We start from the raw sequence: 20,509 nt of genomic DNA, 5'->3' as shown, positions 1-20,509 counted from the left end.
CATAGTGACTATTGGTATGAATAGTCTTTAGACATGAATTCACTACGGTTCCCTACTTAAGGAGTTGTATACTTTGGTATCGTCAAACATCATCCGTAACAAGGTGGATCATAAAATCGATCACAGGTATGTAATGAATTATGTGGAGGGATGTGAGAGATGTAGATGAGATCTATCCCTTCCATATAACGGAAGTGATATCTATGGACCCCTTGATTATGTAGAACTACTAAAATACATAACCATGCTCAAATGAGTCAATATGAGATATTGAGATCATTTGGTTAAGTGAGTCTATTTAGAGATCAAGAAACACAAAGATTAATAATGGAATGACACGATTTATGCCTCATTGATCAATCTCAATATCGAGGATAGAAGGGCAAAGTCATACATTATAATAGACACGGAAATGTTAAGTCGGATCTCGACTTTCTCATCACTTGGGTAGCAATGATGCATTGCTAGATGTCGCTCATTATTTATGTGTCTAAAGTGGTTTAGATACATTACCAACGTTACAAAAACCTATTAGGTTCTACACAAAGAACATGATGTTTCAAAGATAAATTGATTTTTGTTTGACTAAAATGTGATCCGAAATTGGATTAATTGAGTTAAACTCAAATGAATCCAATTGGATTATGGGATTGAGTCTAATCCGAGTTAGACTCATTTAGCTTAGACTCAACCACTTAATAATAGATAATGTTCATTAAAAGGTTTAATAAAATATTATTAAAGAGGAAGGCCAAGAGACATTCTATTCATTGGATGAATAGAAGATGAAGAGTCAAAAAGAATACCAAGAGTTTTTGGTATTCATTATGATTTATAGGCATTAAAAAGAGAGGAAGCTCAATGGGCAAAGACCCTTTATATTTATTAGATTAATATAAAAAGGCTTCTTGTAATTTTGAAATAGAAAGAGTACTCATCATCTCTCTTCTTCCTCCTCTCCTTCTTGGCTGAAACATATAAGGTGTGTTTTGGTCCTCTTATCTTGTGAACCATTTCAAGTTGGTAGCACAACTAAGGTCGTTCATCTCTAAGATCGAGATCGTGTTCGTATGGATACTATTAAAGGCACTGACATTTTGATCGTGCAGAGATCCGAAGAACCAAGAAATAGTCGGATATGCTAAAGACACATAACAAAGGTATAGCTCTTAGTAGAACTTTGTATAAATTTTTCACATGAATCATTAGAAGGGATCATATTTTTCATTGCATATATTATCATTTTTCGCATAAGAGATCCCAACAATAATTATTTTTAAATAATTTCAATAAAATTTAATTAATGTTTGTTATGTTGATAAAAAAAATATTTTATTATAATAATATTCAGAGTTTAGAATTCAAAAAGTTATTGTTTTGGATTTAAAATTCAACACAACTATTTTGAAGTATTTTAAATTAACTTAAGTTGATTTGAATGAAATTTAAATAATTTAATTTAATATAATAATATTTTATATATAATAATTTTGATAAAAAATAATTAATTTTTCATGTTATAGTAATTGTTTAATAACTATAATAATAAAGAATATTTTTATATAAAATATCTAATTAGAAGATCTTTTAATTTTAAAAAAAATTAACAATTTACATAAATTAAAATGCTCTTTTTATTCTTACCCACCTATATTAAAAGGTGTCATTTAATTTTATTACCCTATTTTAAAAAATATCAAAAGAATACTCTAAAAATATTTCCATTTCCAAATATCTAATATCTTTATTTTAACTAATTTTAATCAAAACTATTACAAATAACAATTTGACGAAAGCTACTAAAATGATGATATTATAAAGATTACTAAAATAATGATATTATAAAGATAAAAAAAATAGAATGAAGCATTCTTTTTTATTATTTTTTTCAACACAAAATATGTTTAATAATAATAATAATAATATCCTTTTCATTCAACTAATTTAACCTTTCACTATCACACTAAACTCATAAATAGATAAATGATCACACAACGTTTGATTTACATTCCACTAAACAAGTGATATCGTTCAATCCAAAATTTATATATTTCACTTAATAGTCCTACGCACTTCTTTGCCCATAAAACGAATACAAATGATGTATATATTTACATGTCAAGGACTGAAGTATTTACAAAATGATAAAAACATTTTGACATACCATGATTAACCTAACATATCTATAAAATTACATAATCCATAGCTTACAAACATAATAACTACACACTTAAGTTTTGCAATCTGTTCATTCAACTTTCAAAATAAAATTCCTTGCCACAAAATACGAGCATAATAACTATATAAATTAAAGTTTTGCAATCTACTAATTCAACTTTCAACAAATTCCTTGTTACAAAGGAGCTTCCAATAGGCAACTAATTTATGATCCCGTGGAGTAACCTCCTTCATCTTTCCATTACAGAATATTGCATATGCATCAGCTGCATATCTGTAAAGAGTGGATACACAAAAATAAGAATGAATTTATCACATTACTTATGTTATTCATGTTCAGAAGACCCATAATGATATATATCCAAACAATGAGATACTCACTTGCCAATGCCATGAAGCTCAGTTACATAAACCCAATCATTTCTTATATACTCACAAGAAAATCTCTTCAGCATCTTAGCTCGTTTCTTTTGCAAGCCTAGGGGACGTATAATCTCTTCCACCTCCTTCTCATCTATCTTTGACATCGCCTCTGCATTTGGACACATGAGAAATAGACCTGGCAAAACTTTTTCAACCTGTGCAAAGAGATGTAAAAGTAAATTTATTTTTAGGGTTTAATAAAACATCTATTACGAAGAGGTGATCTAATTCCTTCATCTCTTTGACTCGATTGTCGATCTGAACATGAAAAATTACAATTATCAGAAGGTTTATCGAATAACAAATGAGAAAACAAGCATGTCAACTAGATGTATAGTGCAATCAATTATTTATGTTAAATAGGGATCGATGAATAATTACTCTGTTTGAAGCAAAAAAACTAAAGAAAGATTCTTTTGAAAAAAAACAGAAGCATTGATATGTTAAGATGGCATACCCTGCCCTATTGTTTTCTAGATTCAGTAATTTTTTTTGTTTAATTATAGGTCACCCTAAGATACCAGTACATAGGATATCTGGAATATCATCGTTTAACTCAATCCTAACTATTTTAGGGACCACAATATCTTATTCTCAAATATAGTCCCACAAATTTATTTCTTGATCACAAACAACTACAAAATACATATAGAGCCCAATACCATTATGTAATAAACACCTCACATAAATGAGGTGAACCATAAAGAAAAAAAAATCAACTCAGTCATAATATTTTTTTTATCAACCAAAGGCTTATGAAAAATTAATGCCAAAAAAATCATAGCACTTTCAACTATCAGGTTTCTCATACATCCTTTCTTTTGGATTCCTAGTAATTTGATTTAGAATATTTTAGTTATCTAGTAGCAATCATGTAGATTTCTTTACTGCAGTATCATTAACAGTGCATGAAAACTCATATGGGAAAAAATCTGCATGTCAATTGAGACCATATAAAAAAGAATGAAAATCTCGAGTAAATTAAGAGGAAAATTTGAGAAAAACAAACTAATGACAAATAGAGGATGAAAGTATCAAGGCTAAAATGAAACTAACCCATCATTCAATGTGCAATTAGATATTGTGGGTTCATGCTTATGGATGGTAAGCTCTTTTGTAGTATTTAATAAAGTAATAATAATACGGATAATAGTTTTCTGATTTGATGAATCTTCTTATTACACAGTTAATGAATATGTACATTCTCTAACTCATTGATCTTTTTCAGATAACTACGTGGAATCATAAAAGATACCTTATGATGTCACTAGAGTTGTAAGAGAAGTAACATACAAAAAAAAAACAAGGGAACAATTTAAGTAAAACGTAAATTACAAAAATAAAAAGGGAATAACTTAAATAAAAAGATGTGTAATTTAAATATAAATAATTTTAACTAATTACAGAAAAGTTCAATTAAAGAGAACAAATATATTTAAAGAACAAAAACATAATAATGAACTTTAAACAGATATGTTATCGATTAAGAATTCAAGAATAATAACTTGTGCAGCAAAGTGAATTTAAAAGTCTTCAGTGACTAATGCAGCTTCAGTAGAAAAGTGGTAAAGATAACAAGTTTAAGTTTTATCACACACTATAATATTATTCCCCATTTTAAATTTATAACCTCTAAAGTTCAAGTTCAACTTGTAAAGGAGCTTCTGAAGTCTTATATAATCATTGTATAACATTAACATAAATCACTTTATCGACGTGATGCACAGTAAAAAATATGTACAAAAGAACTAATGTAACAAAGATCAAAAGTACTAAGCTATATAATTACTAGAAAAGATAAAATAGAAAATGGTACTATGAGACAATATTGAGGTGCAGCTCAATAAATGAGAAATTAAGAGAAGATAGATCAACATGATAGGGACAATTGATTCAAGACGACATTCAGGAAGATTAACAACAGAAGGATTGATTACCGGCAAGCAAGAAGATAAGCAAACCTGAAAGCCGGTGGTGACATTCAGGAGCATGCATGTCATTAAGACCCTCCATGGATCAACGGAGTGTCGCTCCTGAAGTAGATGGTAGCAGGAAGCCGGCGGATCCCAGGTATTATTGTCTGCGACTCTGCGATAGGCCTCAGACCTTTTCTCGGCTGCGGAGAAATATGGCACCTTTTTGACTCTCCGCTTCTTCTCGTTAGGGTTCACACCGACGCAATCCCTCTTCCTCTTTGTTGTCTTTTTTTTCCGATCGGCTCCGGAAGCTTTGGCATGTGGTGCCCGGAGCGGGGGAGCATCAGTCAGCAAAGAGGAGGAGACATGCGACGGGAGGAAGTAGCGGGAGACCACCACGGGTTTCCCGCCACCTGTGGTAGCGGTCGAAGAAGATGAGGAGGTGGAGGCCGCCAGCATCAGATTAGGGTTCTTAGAAGCTCGCCCTAGCCTTTTACAAGAAGAGGCGTTGCGCGGAGGTGGCACCGGCGTCGGAGGAGGCTGACGAGGTTGGGGAGCATCAGTCAGCAAAGAGGAGGAGACATGCGACGGGAGGAAGTAGCGGGAGACCACCACGGGTTTCCCGCCACCTGTGGTAGCGGTCGAAGAAGATGAGGAGGTGGAGGCCGCCAGCATCAGATTACGATTCTTAGAAGCTCGCCCTAGCCTTTTACAAGAAGAGGCGTTGCGCGGAGGTGGCACCGGCGTCGGAGGAGGCTGACGAGGTTGGGGAGCATCAGTCAGCAAAGAGGAGGAGACATGCGACGGGAGGAAGTAGCGGGAGACCACCACGGGTTTCCGGCCACCTGTGGTAGCGGTCGAAGAAGATGAGGAGGTGGACGCCGCCAGCATCAGATTAGGGTTCTTAGAAGCTCGCCCTAGCCTTTTACAAGAAGAGGCGTTGCGCGGGGGTGGCATCGGCGTCGGAGGAGGCTGACGAAGTTGGGATTGGACGGTCTTCTCGATGGTGAAGGGATTCGAGGGTTTGTAGGTGAAGGCGGAGAAGAAGTTGTCAATATCCATCATTTACCTCTTTCTCCTTTGCTCCTGGTTTCGCTCTTTGGCGCCACTAGGCAGTATGCCAGTCCTGTGAAGAATACTCGAAAATTTATAACCTAAGTCCGTGGATTTTTTTTTTCCATTTTTTATTTTACAAAATGTTCCTTTTTATTAAATGTAAAAAAACAAAATAATTCATGGTCAAATTTTCATTAAAAAAAAAAAGGAGAAATAAGGTTTACTTGGGTAAGGCATGGTCTCTATTTGACTCGTCCTAGTTTACTCAAGCCAAACTTAAAAATATAAAATAATAATAATAATAATTTTAAGTAATTTAAATATAATAAAAAGAAAGGAATTCAGTATATTAAATTCTTGTCAATTTGGATTTAGAAGAATAATCAAACTACATTGAGTCTATTGTACATAATTTTATCTTAGATTGGAAGAGATTATTTTCGTGATTTAAATTCGTGACCGCAAGATCATATGATAGCAACTTTACCATTACACCAATCCCTCCGCTTCAATTTAAATATAATAAAAATAAGAATAGAACTCAAAAGAATATTCCTTTTTATTAGAATCATTAAAAGGTTGCCTCTTTCTCATTCATTATCAAAACAACCACTCATCCCATCTTAACTCTTTTTTTAGTCTTGAAAATATTCTTATTTTTGATACAGTTATAGTGGCTACGAGATCATAACAATTACACAGTTGTAGTTGTTATACATAATGTTGATTATTATTAACTAGAGATAAATTGTTTATGTTTAGGAGTTATAATTCATAATTGCTACAACTTAATATTATCAGTGTTGACCAAAGTTAAAGTGTTCATGTTATAGTAGCTATGAAGAAATAGTTATTATACTAGTGTCGAACAAGAATATTTTCGAAAATAAAAATAGCTGAAGCAAGTGTATTTACAATCGACCTCCAAAGTTTTAATATTTAATAATATGTCTAAGTCTAATCAAAGTTGACCAAGTAAATATGCTTGATTCTAGTCAAGGTTGATTAAGTAATTTGGTCAAGATTGATTCTAGTCGGATGTTTAAATGTAAGTTAGTAAAAGTCTAAGCAAGTCAATGATAATCGAATATTTGGTAATTGAGTAGAAGTCATCACAGGTCAAAGTTGACTTAGGCAAATTGAGAAGTTATGATAGGCCAAGATTGATCTACACAAAGTGAGAAGTCCTGACATATCAATATTAACCTAGGCAAAGTGAAGAGTCATGACAAGTCAAGATTGACTTAGGCAAAGTGTGAAGTTCTAACAAGTAAAGGGTGACCTAGACAAGTGGGAAGTTCTAGCAACTTGAGAGAAATAGATGTTAAACAAGCAAAATTCTAGACATGTTAAGGAGATTGGATGTTTGGTAAAGAAAAATTCTAGGAGAGTGAACCCTAAATAGTGAGAAATCTTGAAGGAGTGAACTCTAACCAAGAAGGAAGTCTAAGATCTATGGGACAAACTCATAGAACTATATGAAGGAACATCAAACATAAAGGTTAGCAAACAGGATCTCCTCATCAACAAACTCTACATTATTAAGATGATGGAAGTAGAGTCAACAAGTGAATTGCACGCACGAATCCAAGATTTGTTGAATGAGTTGCATGTGATTGGATGACCGTTGAAAATCGGGATGTCATAAGGTACGCACTGAAAGCGTTCCCTAGAAACACTTTGTGGGCATCTATGGTGGATGCTTACAAGGTCTACAAGGACCTTTCAAAAATCAAATTCGATGATCTATTTTCTAAGTTTGAATTGTATGAACAAACTAATGTCATAACGGAAGAGAAAGGTATTGCTCTTATTACAAGACCAACCAAGGACAAAAGGTCTAGAAAGCAAGTAGAAGAAGAATTTGATGAATCATCAGAGTCAGAAAGTAATGATGAAGTCACAATCGAACTAGTGAACCTAGTTCGGAAGATGTTAAGGAAAAAGCGAGGACTTAAAATATTAGAAGTAAAGTAGGTGGTACAAAAGGCCAACTCTAACAAACATTCTACAAACAAGACAGAGTTCACTTGCTATGGGTGCAAGAAAAAAGGTCACTTCAGATCTGAATATCCTAACCAGAAGAAGGAGTGAAAATCCAGGAAGAAGGCGCTCAAAGCAACGTGGGGCGAATCTTCATCAGAGGAATCAGAAGAAGAACCAACCATAAGTTTCCTTTCTCTTCTAGCTCGAGAGGACCAAACTAGAATAGACAACGAGTCAGATAACGATTCAAACTTAAGCTACGGATCTACATCCGTTTCAGAAGGACCCACAACCACTGTAAGCATAGATAGATTGTATTCAATTATTTACAGTTTATCAAAGAAGCTAGCTAAGTCCAATACCTAAGTTGAATCACTCCAAGAGGAGGTAGTACTCTTTAAGGAGAAAGTCAACTCTAGATCACCAACTGAAACTGTTCAAGTTGGAAACTCAACTCAAGTTAAACTTGAGTAAGAGAATTCCAAATTGAAACTTCAGATTGACGATATGAAAAGATCACTGAAAAAATTCATCTCAAGCTCCAAGTATCTTAACATGATTCTTGAAACTCGAAGGGTTGGATACAATCGATCTAGGCTTAGATACAAAGCTAAGCACAGAGCATACATAACATTACTAAATCGACCCAAGAAATCAAGAGTCCAAGCATGGGTTCCCAAGTCCAAGTTGACCAATCCAGTTGGATCAAACCAATACTGGGTACCCAAGAATCACATACATTAATTGATTAGACCAAATAGGAATCATGATCTAGGGGATCTAAAACCTTGCATGCTAAATATGTTAGATTTGAGGGGTGTCTTAAGGCAATCGCCTTACAGTTATACTATTTATTGGATAAATAGTAATTTACTATTTGAGTACATATTCCATATGTGTTTGATTGGATCTTAAATTCAAATACTGAATATCCATAATATGATTCATAACATGAGAGAATTTATGATTGGATCACAACTAGTGAGTATCTCTACATGTGTAATTATGAATGTATTGAAACTATCCCTAGTCGAGGAATTAATGAGTACGGACGTCATTGATTCTGTCGAGACTAACACGTTTTGAACTCCTTGGTTAGCCAAGCAGCAGATCTCGCTGGCTGTAGACATTGGATGTTGAGAGTTAAACGTGGATACTGGTTAAAGGTAACTAGTTCATTGGAGTGACCTGTCTTGAGACTTTATATGGTTCTATTCACATGTCAATGAAGATCTTAGTGCAGCTTAAGTTTGAGTTTCCTTTGGATTGCGGTATTCAAGTTACCTTGGTCATGGAGGCTTATACTTTGACATCTTAAGCAAACATCTCTGAGGTGGTGTGGACCCGAGATGATTAGGTATAAGTCAAAGTGCCCGAAGGTGTTTAAATAGCCCACAGAGGATTCACTACTCCTTGAAAAAGGAGATGTATACCCTGTGGCCGCTTGTTAGGATTGTTACTAAAAGGCTTTGGCCAAAGTATTACATGTCAAGAGTATGAAACTCTTGGACACATGTACAAGTAACTTGAATCCACAGGATAAGAAAGCTAGTTTGGGCTAGGTGTGACATGTTAGGATCGGTTGGTTCGCTAGAGGGGGGTGAATAGCATTTTTCGAATCTTCTTTGATTGTTTCTCTGCAAGAGTGTTAGCGGAAGCAAAATATAATAGAGAAAACAGTAGATCAACGCTAACCCGGTTTGTTTACTTGGTATCCACCTCCGCAGAGGTGACTAATCCAAGGATCCACACGCACGCACACATCCGCTGCACTATGAATCGTCTCCTTCTCGAAAACCTCGAAGGCGGAGAAACCTTTACAACTCTTTCGTTCTCCTCAAGAATGATATGAAATAATGTTTAAGAGGAGAGGAAGAAAGCAAAGAATCAGAGAACAACACGTTCTCAAAAGAAGCACAATGAGATAGAAAAATAGCGAAGTTCTTCATCAGATCTCGAGCAGGCTTCTTTTATAATTCTGCAACATCAGTCGACTGCTGGCAGGGCCAGTCGACTAATGCCTTCAATCGACAACAAAATCTTACATTAAAGCGCATTAAATGCTTGCCATCTTTCTCCAACGTTCAAATAGCAGTCGACTGATCCAAGACCAGTCGACTGGCATCAGTCGACTCACCATACTCCAGTCGACTGCCCAATCGACTCCTGTCTTCCTCTGGCTCGACTGATTTTTCTGTGTGCGTCTGATTTATGAGCAGTCGACTGCTGGCAGGGCCAGTCGACTGGTAAAGCTAAAAAATCCCATTTCAGCTTCTCTTGACCTAGACCTCGGCCTTCAAACACCTCCCATAGCCTCGTGCCTTCCCTGGATGCTCCATCATCCTCGCACTAGCCTGAGATGCTTCCATCAGCTTCGTCATGTCAAGTCTTTGCCAAGACCAACCTTGGACTTTTCCTTGCCAAGACTACCCACTTGGACTTTTCCTTTGCCAAGACTACCCACTTGGACTTTTCCTTTGCCAAGACTTCCCACTTGAACTTTTCTTTTGCCAAGTCTTCAACCTGGACTTTCCTGCAAACTTGCATCACACATGTTAGATCACAAGTATTGCCTAACTTTAAACATGGTTTAGCCAAACATTGAAACTCAATGCACTTGGGGCAAAGATTGCACCAACATGACATAGTCAGCCTAATAAGGATCGACACATAGACCATGTCTTGAACAAAGCGGGTATAATACGGTGAAAGAAACGGAGCACGTTTAATTGGAGCTATTGAAGGGTTTAGAAGATGTTCTGGAATCAATCGTTGATTTTCTGGTCAATTGGGGATCATGATGTACTACTATGTGTCACTCATGATTGTTCTGTGATTAATGATTAATTACGGACGGTCATCATAACCGAGAACCTATTGGGTCACACACATTATAAATTCTCCGAAGGACTTAAAACGAGTTTGAGAATTAGATTCTCAAAGCAAGAGAAATAAAGTCTGGTTGGACGAGACAAAGGACAATATGATAGAATTCATCTTACGAAGATGAAATGAACGAAACTGATTTCATTCAAATCAGAGTTTGTTTGGTTAGTGAACTAAACGATTCGATTTTGAACAAAATTGAACCAACTTGGTTTAGTTCATGATGGAAGAGATTTTGACAGAACGGAGGCGATGAGAAGCTTCATCTTGAGAAGACAAATTAAAAAAAAATAGTTTGATCAAATCGGAGGTTGTTTGATTATTGTACTAAGCGAACCAAGATTGAACCCGATTTGCTACTGTATCCGATTTGATTTAATTCCTTAATCCAGTTCACCCAAACCCTAATAATCCCAATTTAAAGGGGGACTACTGTAGCTTCTCATGATGGGAAGAATCGCGATAAAAACCTCTGCTCCTCCGCCGTGCCTCTCTGTTCTTTGACTCTCGGTCGCCGCGTATTGAGAAGGAAGAAGCCGCTGCGCATGGAGATGGAAGGAAGGAAAAATCATAAGGTGGCTGGCCTCTCAATGTAGCCGCGTTTCCTTCCCCGCTTGGTGCAGCTGTGTTTCCGTCGTCGACTGCTGGAACCTTAGCTCGTTGCTCGGAGAGAAGAACTCTGCCGGCTATTTGTGGTCGACAACCAGAGGCTCTGTTTTCAGCCGTATGGGAGCGGTTTCCTTCTTGCCGGCGATTGCCTGCTTCAAACCTTATTGCCTACCCTGTTCTACCTCGTGCCATCTACTGGAAGGCAGGCCAAACTCTTAATCATGACTCCATCCTCAGTTCTGTCTGCACGAGACCAATCAAAGAAGGAGAGGTCTGTTCAGCCATGTAAGAAAGAAGGAGATGTCCTATTTTCGGGTCGTGAGAAGAGGGAGGGATTGCATTAGGATTTTATCGTCGCAATTTGCTGTTCGATCGTAGGAATTTGATTCCAACCATCGAATAAGTTTTTTCGATCACTGCTAATTACATCTTGATCGTCAGATGACTATTTGTTAATTTCGCAAGAGCTTACGAAGCTTCCGGAGGTTTTTTCATAAACGTCGGAAAGGTTTCGACCAATTTATCCTAAATTGGCAATCAATGATTGACCATCGAAAATTACATCAGAAATATAATTTTTGGTGATAGTTAGAAAGCCCCAGAACAATTGCGACAAACGTTGTTGCCTGATTTCCAAAATAAGGCTTCTCTCGATTCGATCGTCATTGATCATCGGCTAGTATCGAAGACGATGATGCGACTCATGGCTTCCGAAGCCATCCAGACGAGAGCTTGGAGTGGATCACCAATAGAGGCAGGACTTCGACGAGGACCGCCAGATTGATTCCAACTTCGCTCAACGTCATCATCCACGAGGTACGCGTTTAGAATAATTTATTATTATGCAAAAATTTTAATTTTCTACCATGCCTTGTATATATTATTTTTTGCTTTGCATGTGTGTGTTATGCAATAATTAGTCTTAATTATTTGTATATTTTTACTACGCACATTTTTAAAATGTGTAAACACGTGCATTGCATCGGGACGATCCCAACAGTGGTATCAGAGCCTGATAGTGCAAGGCCTATGCGTAAAATGGTTTTACGTATAGTAGTTAGTCGTAAATCTAATTTAAAAAATTTTAAGATTTAATTTAAAATTTATAATTATAAAAATTTCTTAATTAGTTAGGAGATTTCGTATTAGAAAATTTATTTTCTAATTAATTAGATTTTCTTAATTAATAATTTTATTTCTTAAAAAAAAATATTTAGATTTAATTTAGAATTTCTTAATTTGTTAAAAAATTTGGATTAGAAAATTTATTTTCTAATTAATTAGATTCTCTTAATTAAAGATTATATTTTCTAAAATAAAATATGTGATTAGATATGAAAATTTATTTCCTAATCAAATTAAAGAATTTTGATTTGTGAAATCAGATTTTTTACCATATTTTATTAAATAAGATTTACGATAACTATGGCTGAAAATAGTCATAATTAGTTGCATTAATTATGCTATGTCATCATATTATTTATCATAATTAGTTACATTAATTATGTCATGTCATTTATTGTCATGTCATGTAGATAATTTATTATTTGCATGAAAAGAGGATGAGACCTGAAAATCCCTTACAAATAATTAAAGCTAACACCTTCCATTAATATGGTTAGAACCGGAGTTTAATTTCTTGTTTGGGTTGTTGGACTCTCTCCAAGCCCAACTTGAAATTAAACATGTTAGAACCATCGAGATATGATCTCATGATTAGTGGGCTGACTTTAACTTGAAGTATTGATTTGTTGGACTCTCTCCAAGGTCAATGCGGATAGAGGTGAAGTCGGGTGTTATACATATGATGTATACGTGTTAATGTGTTAACAACCCGATGTTTATGCGAACATTCAATTAGTTGATAGCATAATGTGATAGTTATGTATACGTGATACATAATCAATATATGATACCTACCATTGTAGCTAAGAATGGCTTGTTGGACTCTCTCCAAGGTTGTTCTTATCTATATATGGATATCAACCCATTTGGAGAATACCTACAATCTCCCGAATTCAAAGTAAGGGTTTTTGAATTCGTAAAATAAATGAGATTAATTAATGTATGTAAATACATTGTAAATCATCTCTCTTATTTACTTGATTGTATTTCTAGATTTAATTGATTACGCATGTTGTCTTTTATTGCGCATAATTTAGGATACCAATAATTTGACTGACTTAACCTTTAGGACTGGTATAGGAATTTGAGAATTGTTCTCAAAATCTGAAATTGTAAATTTTATCTAGAGTCCATAAAAGGAAAGTAGGCATGTGATGTCTCTTCCGCTTGATGTATTTTCATAAATGAATGTCATATTGTTTCTTCGTCCACTCAGGTATTGGATACTGAGTGAGGCTCTTATATATGTGATAATATAGAGCCTAAGGAATAGTAAAAGACTTGTTTGGAAATTATTACTATGTTTGGTTTTAATAAAGAATATCCTTTCTATTTCTTGTTTAAATAGAAAAGGGTCCTATTTGATTTTAGGCAACAATTGTTGTTACCTAATTTGGAATGAAGTTCTTTATGAGATTGGAACATTAAGTAATAGTGTCTACGTGTTAGATATTTCCAACGAGACATTCAATATCGAAACAAACAACAAGCGTGCTCGAAAAGATAATCAATTAACCTCCTATTCGCGGTATTATCGTCTTGACCATATAAGCAAGAAACACATGACCGAACTCCAAAGGTTGGTAGTTTGGAATCATTTGAATTACATTCATTTGATACATGCGAATCATGCTTTAAAGGCAAGATGATTAAATCACCTTTTACCGGAAAAGGGTGAACTAGTGGGAGAGTTGCTTGGCCTTATACATACCGATGTGTCTGGTCCAATGTCAACTCAAACACGAGGAGGTTATAACTACTTCATTACCCTTTATCGATGATCGTTCATGATTGGGGTATTTGTATTTATTGAAGTACAAATCTGAGGTCTTTGAATGGTTCAAAGAATTCAGAATTGAAGTAGAGAAACAACTTGACAAGAGTATTAGAACACATCGATCCGATCGAGGTGGTGAATACTTAAGTCAAGAGTTTCAGATTATCTAAAAGACAATGGAATATTGTCTATGAGGACTCCGCCGTATACGCCCGTGCATAATGGGATATTGAGAGGCGAAATCGAACCTTGTTGGACATGGTGAAGGTTAAAGATAAATCATGTAATTCTTCCAGAACATTTTAGGCAACGCACTTGAGACAACTATTTTAATTGTTAAACAAAGTCTCGACCAAGGTGATCTCTGCTACTCCATATGAGATATGGAATAGTAAAACCTCGCTTATCTTACTTGAAGATATGGGATTGTCCTGCTTACATGAAGAGGACTGTATCAGATCAATTGGAGGCTAAATCTGATAAATGTCTATTGGATACCCTAAGGAAATGAGAGTTACCAATTATATTCTCCCATAGAACAAAAGTGTTTGTTTCACATCATACCGTATTCCTAGAAGAGCTTCTCTTGTAGGAAATAGTGGGAGTTGAGTTCGACTAAACCTTTGGAGACACAATGATGTGCGTAGGGATTATATACGTTTCTTGTACTTTATTCGCACATCTTTCTGTACTTCATGCTATTTTCTATGTTCATTGTATCCTTTATCTGTGCATTAGGCATTATTTTCTTTATTTTCTAGTTTGGAGGACTGCTTGTGTGTTTATAGGACAAAAACGGAGCAAAACAGGCGAGACGGAGTACCAATTGAAGACAAGGCAAGATAAGGTCGTGCCTCAAAGGCACGGGCGTGTCTAGTACCTCCCCAGTGCCGTGCTCAGTGTACATGGCCGTGCTTGCCAACAGAAGACCAATTCCAGAGACCGTGCCCCAAGGGCACGACCGTGCCTCTCAAATAGAAGCCCAACTGCTCCTGGACGTGCCCCATAGGCACGACCGTGCCCTCCTCCAGTAGCAGCCAGGACATGACCGTGTGTCTCCAAGACATGGCCATGACTCTTAGGCACGGCCGTGTCTCATCAAAAGAGAAATGCCAGGCCCTGGTTGTATCTCACAGGCACGGCCGTGCCACCTGCTCAGATCATCCACTACTTGTGGCCGTGCCTCTCAGGTACAGCCGTGCTTATCCAACAGAGTAGCGGCCACACATGGTCGTGTCTCCTAGACACGGCCGTGTGACGGGGGCGTGTCTGGCCATATAAATAGTGCTCTTATGAGCCCTAAAGAGGGGGGAGACTTTCGAGAGACCAAGGAGCGTTCTAGAGCCACCGATGCCTCATTCTGGAGCAAGATTCGATGATCCGTTCATCCGTCCGGGCACTCCATCACCTCCATTCATCATCTTCACTGAGATTGCAAGCCGAAGAAGAAGACATCCATTGATAAGTTCTTTTCCTTATTTTCTTCTTAGATTCGAGGGATAGAATGTTCATCCTTTGCCAAGAGGCCGCGCCTCCGGGACTTCATCCTTTGCCAAGTCTTCTAACCTGGACTTTCCTGTAGACTCAAACTACATAAGTTAGATCACCAACATTGCCTAACTTAAACTCATTTTAGCTAAACATTAAAATCCAAATCACTTGGGGCACGATTTCACCAACAAGAAGATTGGACTGATCTGGAGGACCAAGTCGCAGCAGAAGACTGGGCTGGTCAGGGAGGACCGAGCCGCAGCACAAACCCTGGGGGCTGAGGACAGAGCCGAGCAAAAGACCAACGAGTCAGGAGGACTCAGTTGGCAACAGGTAAATTCTCCTGAGAGGAGTTGGTGAGGACGCGTTCCCAAGGGAAACAGTAAGCGTCGGTCTAACCAAGGGTCTCACTGGAGACCTGAAGTTAAGATCCAGAGGAAGTTCCAGGAACTAACACTAAACCCTTTTATTTTGTATGTTATTTTACTAACATTTGTGTAGGATTGAAAAAACTGAGAAACGCAGACTCCGGGCAAAACTGACTAAGTTTTGCTGTTGGGGTGGACTCAAGTGAAGACCCGAGTCGACTCAAGCTTAGTCAGCCAGCCTTCAGGAGTCAGCGCCATCAGTTGTTCGCCAAATGGACTTGAGTCGACTCAAGGTGGCTTGGGAGTCGACTCAGAGTCAAACTCTATCCGAAAGACTCTATATTGGACTAGAGTCGACTCAGAAGGAAATCCGAGTCGACTCAGATAGCGGATAATGAGCGAGAAAGAAAAAGCTATCGGTGCGAGGCCACGTCAGACTCGAGTCGACTCGAGATCTCAGTTGAGTCGACTCGAGTGCAGTATAAAAGAAACGTCCGAGCAGCAGCCAGAATATCTCCATTCTCTTCAATTCCTTCGTGCTACTCTCGCAACGTCGGCGCCCTACTCGATCTCGTGTATTCCAAAAGTCGTCGCTACGCCGAGTTCACCAGAATTTCAAAATCCAGCACGATTCAGCTTCGACTTTGGTAACTAATATTAAGTTGTAATTGTTATTTAATTGTTGCTAAGTTCAATTTGTGTTTTGTAATCGCTAACTTGGTGCCGTAAGAGGTAAATTAATTTAGTGGATTGCCCGCAGTAAACGGTCAAGGACCGTGGGCCTTGGAGTAATAGCCTTGGGCTGTGAACCAAGTAAAAATAAAGTGTATTTTTGTTTTCTGTCTTTCTTTCCTACTTAAGATTCTCGCTTCCGTGTTTTGCTTCCACATATACAATAAAAAATCGGAAAAAGCGTAAACACGCTATTCACCCCCCCTCTAGCATATTTTCTTCGATCCTACAATTGGTATCAGAACGGGGTCCTCGAATCTAGTACAACCATTGATCGAGGAGATTTTCGATGAATTATTTTTTGACATTTTTTCATTTCTTCTCTTTCTTCCCGCACTACTAATCCAAGACCAAGTCTTGAAATTTTCTTTGCTTGTCTTTTTCTTGTGTGATAGATAAATGATCCACCAGGAAGGATTCAGCACCGCAAGACCTCCACTATTTTTAGGAGACGATTTTCCATACTGAAAAACCAGAATTGAATGTCACCTGAAAACTCAGGTGGAGATGTGGATAATCATTCAAATAGGATTCTCAATCCCTTCTGAAAGTGATGGAACTCCATAATCTTGCGAGCTCTGGGATGCTTCTACCCGGAAGAAGATAGAAGCTTATGCAAAAGCCACACAGACTCTCCAATGTGGACTAACAAAGGAGGAGCTGAACCGGGTTGGACCATTCAACAGCGCAAAGGACCTCTAGACAAAGCTGATTGAGCTCCACGAAGGTGTTGGATCTCTTGGACACCGGCTAGAGAGGGGGGGTGTGAATAACCGTCCACACTTTTCGCTTTTCTTCCTTCGTCTTCGTTTAACGCAGCGGAATGATTAATCAGAAATACGAAGACTGAAATCAGCACGCTTAACTCAAGGATTTAACGAGGTTCGGAGATGATGCTCCTACTCCTCGGCGTGTCCGTTGTAACGCCCGTCCTTACCATACCAGAGCCTTATGACGGACGTTACGGGGTTTCATTTTTTTTTCATACATACATATAGAGTATATCACATACGAGAAATCTAAAACTTGCAGCGGAAACATTTTAACATAATAGAAGTTCATATGTGATACTTAAACATATCAAGAGCATGCATATCGTGTCTAAGTTACTAGGGTTCTATCATCAACACATAACATCATAAATATTAAGACAATAGCAATTAATACAGTCATTTAGCATGCAATGTTTAAGTTTCATATGCGTCGGTTATGGCACCACCACACACATCTTTATTTGGCCTTGTCCGGCTGCTTCCCGTTCCCTAACGTCTTTGATTTGGTTCTGCAACATGAGAAAGAAGAGATTGTAAGCACAAGGATTAGTAAGCTCCTTTCCTACTCACCAAAACCAAGTCGTTAATCCGAGCATATAAATGTCACATGATAAAAGCAAGCATAAACATCGAAGCATATCATTTCATAAATATTGAGCACATGTAACTGCTTTAATTCTACATTGTCATAGTATGCATAATTAAGGTGGACGATCCCGATCTATCGGTAGATCAGACCCCGGATAAATACCGACTATAATCTTCTCCTTCTCGGTGGAGGAACCTCTCCACAGATTGTCTCAAATGATACAAAGATAAGCTCAAGACAAGGTGAATACAATGAATCAAAGATCGGACAACAGAGACAACAAGAACCGCTTACTGCTCAGCCTGTTCCTCCAAACACAGGACGTTGCTCTAGACAGAGCCAACAAGAACAGCTAGCAGCACAAGCCTGTTCCTCCAAACACAGGACGTTGCTCTTGTTTCCTCTTCTTCGATTCACGATCAGGCTCTCGTAAGATGGTGCTTCTGAGCTCTCAAGGATGATCAAGAATAGTCGTGGAAGCACTTCCAGCTCTCCCCTCAGCGCTGCTTCTCGCTTCTCTTATAGCATCTTCTTGGTTCTTTGTGCCCAACGGATCCCTGCACTGTTCTGACACCAGCTGCCGTCCGTTGTCACAGAACTCTCCCTGCAGAAGAGACAGCTCAAAAGCCCGCCTTAGAAATCTCACCATCAAAGCTGCACCAAAGCATTAAAAACATTCTATAACAAGGACATAGTATAAGGATGGATTAAACATTAGTTCCAGGTCAGGCAAAGCTACCAAAGGGCCACCAAGGCCACTCTCTCCTGGAATCAAGAGACCGAGCCACCAAGGCCCTCCTCTTGAGGAATCAAGAGACCGAGCCACCAAGGCCCTCCTCTTGAGGAATCAGGAGACCGAGCCACCAAGGCCCTCCTCCTGAGATCGAGCTACCAAAGCTCACGGTCCCGAGCCGAGCTACCAAAGCTCTCCCGGACCATCCGGCCATTCGCACCAAGCTCCCAGCCAATCAGGTTCTGAGCCACCAAGGCTCCCTGAAGATCGAGCTACCAAAGCTCACGGTCCCGAGCCGAGCTACCAAAGCTCTCCCGGACCATCCGACCATTCGCACCAAGCTCCCGGCCACTCAGGTTCTGAGCCACAAAGGCTCCCTGAAGATCGAGCTACCAAAGCTCACGGTCCCGAGCCGAGCTACCAAAGCTCTCTCGAACCTGTCCCGGCCATTCACACCAAGCTCCCGGCCAATCTGATCCTGAGCCACCAAGGCTCCTCCTGGACCATCCCGGAGACCAGCTACAAAAGCTTCCTCCATTCTCTCATGAGCACCAAGCTCCCGGCTTTACTTCTCCTGGCCAGTGAAACCTTCTCCCGGCTTCACTTCTTTAGACCCGGGACAAACTCAGCTTTGTCCAAGCTAACATAAGTGTTCTCCCGGCCAGGACTTCTCTCGCAAGCCTATACTTATCCCGGCCAATGAAACCTTTTCCCGGCTCCACTTCTCTTGGCTTCACTTCTCCCGGCCAACCTTCTCTCGACTAAGGTAATCTCCTTGCCGGGCAAGATCTTATTTCTCCCGAGCAAAAACTTATTACTCCCGGTCAAGTTCCCGGGCAACTTTATTGCTTCCAGCCAAAAGACTCGTCTCCAAACATTATTCTCCCGGCCAAGCTTTTCCGACCGGCTTGCTTCTCCCGGCCACATTTCTCTCATCTTCACTTTGCCCGGCCAAGCTACTCTCGACTAAGGTAATCTCCTTGCCGGGCATGTTTGATATTTTCCCGGCCAAGATGCTGCTTTCCCGGGGCAGAATTTCTCCGACAAAGAGCAGGCAAGAATTACCCCGGCATCAACCAAAGCAAGTTGGTCGATCGGCTGATCGACCAGAGCAGGCTGGTCGATCGGCTGATCGACCAGAGCAGGCTGGTTGATCAGCTGATCGACCAGAGCAAGCTGGTCGATCAACTGATCGACCAGCACGTTATTTTCTTCTTCGACCAGCACGTTTTTTTTTTTTGGTAACGTTTCCAAGCAAGTTGCATTAACTCATGATAGGATTCACTTTAGGATTAAAGGCATGCATTAACTCATGATAAGATTCATGATCGACCAGAGCATGCAACATTTCTTATAAGGCATGCATTAACTCATGCATACATGCATGATTAATCAACTTCACCATGCATGATTAATATGCATGGTATCAAGACCATTCATTAAGTCACTTTATTAATCAAGATTTTTTGACTATTCCGGATAAACTTTCACTCATCTAGCCCAACTAGTCCAAGTAAGATTAAACTTAAATCTTTTGTATTTAATCCGACTTAATTAGTTGTCAAACAACAAAACAGACTCAAGTCTGACCAGACTCAGGTCTGACCGGGTCAGACTGCATCAACAATCTCCCCCTTTTTGTTGTTTGACAACCTGATTTAAGTTTAGCCGGGTAGGTTTCTTTCTAAACTTAACTATCTCTCCCCCTTTGTCAAACATCAAAAAGATTTTGTGAGGATCAAAATTTGGATTACAAAATACTCCCCCTTTTTATCTTAATAATAGAGGATGAGGAGAAAAAAATTCGGAAGTAACAATACTCCCCCTTAATTCATGATCATTCTCTTATCCCCTTAAAGATTCAATT

At 38.4% G+C, this 20,509-nt stretch overlaps 1 protein-coding gene across 4 annotated transcripts in view; it reads right to left on the bottom strand.

Annotated features, from left to right (window-relative positions):
* Positions 1–2,129: 2,129 nt before the first annotated feature.
* LOC141838447 (uncharacterized) overlaps positions 2,130–20,509 on the bottom strand; it is a 20,731-nt gene continuing 2,351 nt past the window's right edge. For 3 of the 4 annotated variants that reach the window (XM_074725938.1, XM_074725930.1, XM_074725946.1), the window contains 3 exons: positions 4,539–5,643; positions 2,560–2,756; positions 2,130–2,452 (listed from right to left, as the gene is read on the bottom strand). In XM_074725938.1, coding sequence (XP_074582039.1) covers positions 2,332–2,452; positions 2,560–2,756; positions 4,539–5,582 — 1,362 coding nt within the window. In that variant the 5' untranslated portion in view covers positions 5,583–5,643 and the 3' untranslated portion in view covers positions 2,130–2,331. The remainder of the gene's footprint in view (positions 2,453–2,559; positions 2,757–4,538; positions 5,644–20,509) is intronic. The other variant, XM_074725953.1, reaches the window with a different exon arrangement.

Source organism: Curcuma longa, chromosome 1 (genome assembly GCF_044706935.1).
Source record: "Curcuma longa cultivar G26 ecotype Majalengka, Jawa Barat chromosome 1, ITB_CL_G26_1.1, whole genome shotgun sequence".
Classification (NCBI taxonomy): domain Eukaryota; kingdom Viridiplantae; phylum Streptophyta; class Magnoliopsida; order Zingiberales; family Zingiberaceae; genus Curcuma; species Curcuma longa.
This window is presented reverse-complemented; position numbering and strand designations above follow the sequence as displayed.